We start from the raw sequence: 3,088 nt of genomic DNA on the forward strand, positions 1-3,088 counted from the left end.
GTAGCAGAAAATATTGAGATAAATTCGGATTTTGATAAATAACCCCCTAGCAGTGGAAGTGAACCAGGACCTGTCTGCTTGCATAGAACAGTGGTAACTCAGACAGCCTAGTAACACCAGGTTCTGGGTTTAAATCCAGGCAGGATATTACAATCAGTTAGCGTATTGAAAAAATTCCTTGTACAAACAAAGTTTCAGTCCCCATTGGGACCTTTTTAAAAATACAAAGTGCACTTAAATAGTATCCTACCCCAATAGTGCAACAGTCTGTGATACCATGTGATCGTATTAACCCTTGCATAATCATTTTCATCATAATTATATATTTTTAATAGTGTTATAAATAGTATTAAAACCATATACATACCAATATAGTTACTTCACTTTTCCTTTTTTCACAAGAAACTAAAACTAATCCATTGTAACCATACAACTCATATGACAACTATATGGATACTTATTTCTCCCCTGTGGCCAAGCTCTATAAATTCCCACTTTAATAACCATCTATTCCTGCTATATACTTGCAAGTTACATTTTAACCATTAATACATTAGTATGAAAGACTACATCAAGGAGTGAAGTTAGATTTAAATCCTGCCACACATTAATTTCTATGGGATTGCTGAAAGAGTATTTATCAATGGGTGAAAGTGAAAATTCACCCATTGACAAATATGCATTTAAAAATCATAGAAAAACCATTCAAATGAATTGAGAGTGGCAGAATTTTACTCGAGTGGACTATGGTGATCTCTAACTTCATTCTTTGATAAATATGTCCCATTGTAGCTTCAACACAACTACAGAGGCATTTACCTCTCAGATAAAAAACAGCTCAGTCGTAATGCTCCCTTAAGAGTAACACAGTTCAACTAGTGTCCAAAAAGCTTCTCTTTGTAACAAAAGGCAATTATTGTTACCACCCCTGTGTAAATCTCGTATACAGTCAATTAGCATACATTTAAAGGCCGATATAGAATGTCTAGCTTGTAGCTAATGCTGTGCAATGGGTTGTGTAGATATATATCTTATTTGACAGTTTATTTTGCTATAATCCAGATCCAGGGCTGCCCGTATTAAAGCTCGATGCATATTTATCCTCAACTTAAATGGTCTAATTGTCTTTCCGCAGTACACCAACCTACATGGGCACTTAATATAAATAATGTTTTGTGATGTATTCGTAAGTCTATGCCTGATTTGATATTTTTTACCATTATGTGGGTGGTAAAATGTATCTCCCAATATTAAAGTATTACAAATAACACAGTTCCCACATCTGTATACTCCACATTTCTGAGAGCCTCCACTTTGCAGTCACATATTTAATCACTAGAACAGCCGGCATCACTAATTCTTTCAAATTTCGATTCTGTTTGTATCCAAAGCGCAATTTTTTGCCAAACAGTTTTGACATCTTATTATCAGTGCTCAACCATACCTTAAGTCTGCTACAAAAAAATGAAACCCAAAAGTATTGTTTTGCTTGCAGTAAGAATATACTCATATTTAAAATAAAAAAACCCACAACCAAACTCCCATACCCAATTTTACCTAATTTATTATTAAAAAAAGCTTGATATAATCTGTTCGGGTAAAAACTCGTTAAAACTGAGCGAAAAACCTGTATCGATTTTTCCGTGCTTTTTCCCAACAAGCCGTGATTTTTCAGATTTTTTAAAAAGAAAAACTGAAAAATTCAGGGTTTAGTAAATAACCACCCTTAAAGTTGTAAATTAGTTGTAACTCAGGATCTTGCTAGTATCACATTAAGAGACACAATCTTATCTCATCTGTCATTCAATAAATGTATGAATATCTATGAAATGCAATTATTTTATTTATGTTTACTCTAGACAGAAAGTATTATTTTCACGTCATCCTTTTAGGTAATGCCTCAGGCTTTGGAGATCAGTACCTAACAAATTATAATTTTAATGCACATTTGTTTAGTTGTTATCATTTCCATATTTTGCCATAATAGGATGGTGATACAGATTTTGAATTTTGTTTTACAGATACTTATGTTCATCACTACAAAATATTTGAGCATCTTTGGCATTCAGCTACATAGAATATGGACTTTTGTTCTGATTTTGTGAATATCTCCTGCCTCGGGACCATCAGGTCACCTGAAAGTTATTCTATTATGATAATTGTCATGCTTGGAGCTATAGTACTCGCCACTATAGGAAATCTAATTGTGATTATTTCAGTCTCACATTTCAAACAACTGCATTCTCCAACTAACTTTCTTATTTTGTCCTTGGCTGTTACAGATTTTCTTTTAGGACTGGTGGTTATGCCCTACAGCATGGTGCGGTCATTAACATCTTGTTGGTATTTTGGAGACTTATTCTGCAAATTGCACAGCTGTATTGATATGACACTGTCCACAACTTCCATATTTCATCTTTTCTTTATTTCTGTTGATCGCTACTACGCAGTGTGTAGGCCTCTTCATTATTACAAAAACATAACTAATGACGTAATACTGGTATTTTTGTTTATCAGTTGGTCTGTTTCCTGTATGTATTCTTTTGGCCTTGTTTTTTCCAATATACACACTGAGGGAATACAACACTATATTGCCTCATATACTTGTACTGGCTCTTGTTCTCTTGCTTTCAACAAGATTTGGGGGGCTGTTTCTGCATTGGTAAGTTTCTTTGTTCCAGGTACCCTGATGATCGGAATTTATATACACATTTTCTCAGTTGCCAATAAGCAAGCTAAGCTTGTGCATAATCATCATAATGTCCAGACTGACCAACCAAGTGTAACAATTAAAGTTTCTGTCAGAGCCGAAAGCAAGGCAGCAAAAACTCTGAGCATTGTTATGGGAGTGTTTCTATTTTGCTGGCTGCCATTTTTTATTTTGACTATAGTAGATCCTTACATTAACTTTTTAACTTCTGAAGATGTCTACAGTACTGTTCTGTGGCTTGGTTATTTTAACTCAGGCCTTAATCCCATTATTTATGCCTTATTTTACCCATGGTTCCAAAAAACCTTTCAATTCATTATAAAAGGGAATATTTTTAAAGCAGGATCTTCATTCTCACAAGTTTTGATCAATGTTTAA

The 3,088-nt window shown here is 34.1% G+C and overlaps 1 protein-coding gene across 1 annotated transcript; it reads left to right on the forward strand.

The window, feature by feature from the left end:
* Window positions 1-2,080: 2,080 nt before the first annotated feature.
* LOC108705429 (trace amine-associated receptor 4) lies at window positions 2,081-3,088 on the forward strand. The gene has a single exon (XM_018242306.2). It carries the CDS (start codon window positions 2,081-2,083, stop codon window positions 3,086-3,088), a length of 1,008 nt encoding a protein of 335 aa, XP_018097795.2.

The sequence above is a fragment of the Xenopus laevis genome, chromosome 5L (genome assembly GCF_017654675.1).
Source record: "Xenopus laevis strain J_2021 chromosome 5L, Xenopus_laevis_v10.1, whole genome shotgun sequence".
Lineage (NCBI taxonomy): Eukaryota > Metazoa > Chordata > Amphibia > Anura > Pipidae > Xenopus > Xenopus laevis.

Coding starts and splice junctions, on each gene's coding strand:
- LOC108705429 (XM_018242306.2), top strand. CDS start 2,081: ATGGACTTTTGTTCTGATTTTGTGAATATCTCCTGCCTCGGGACCATC.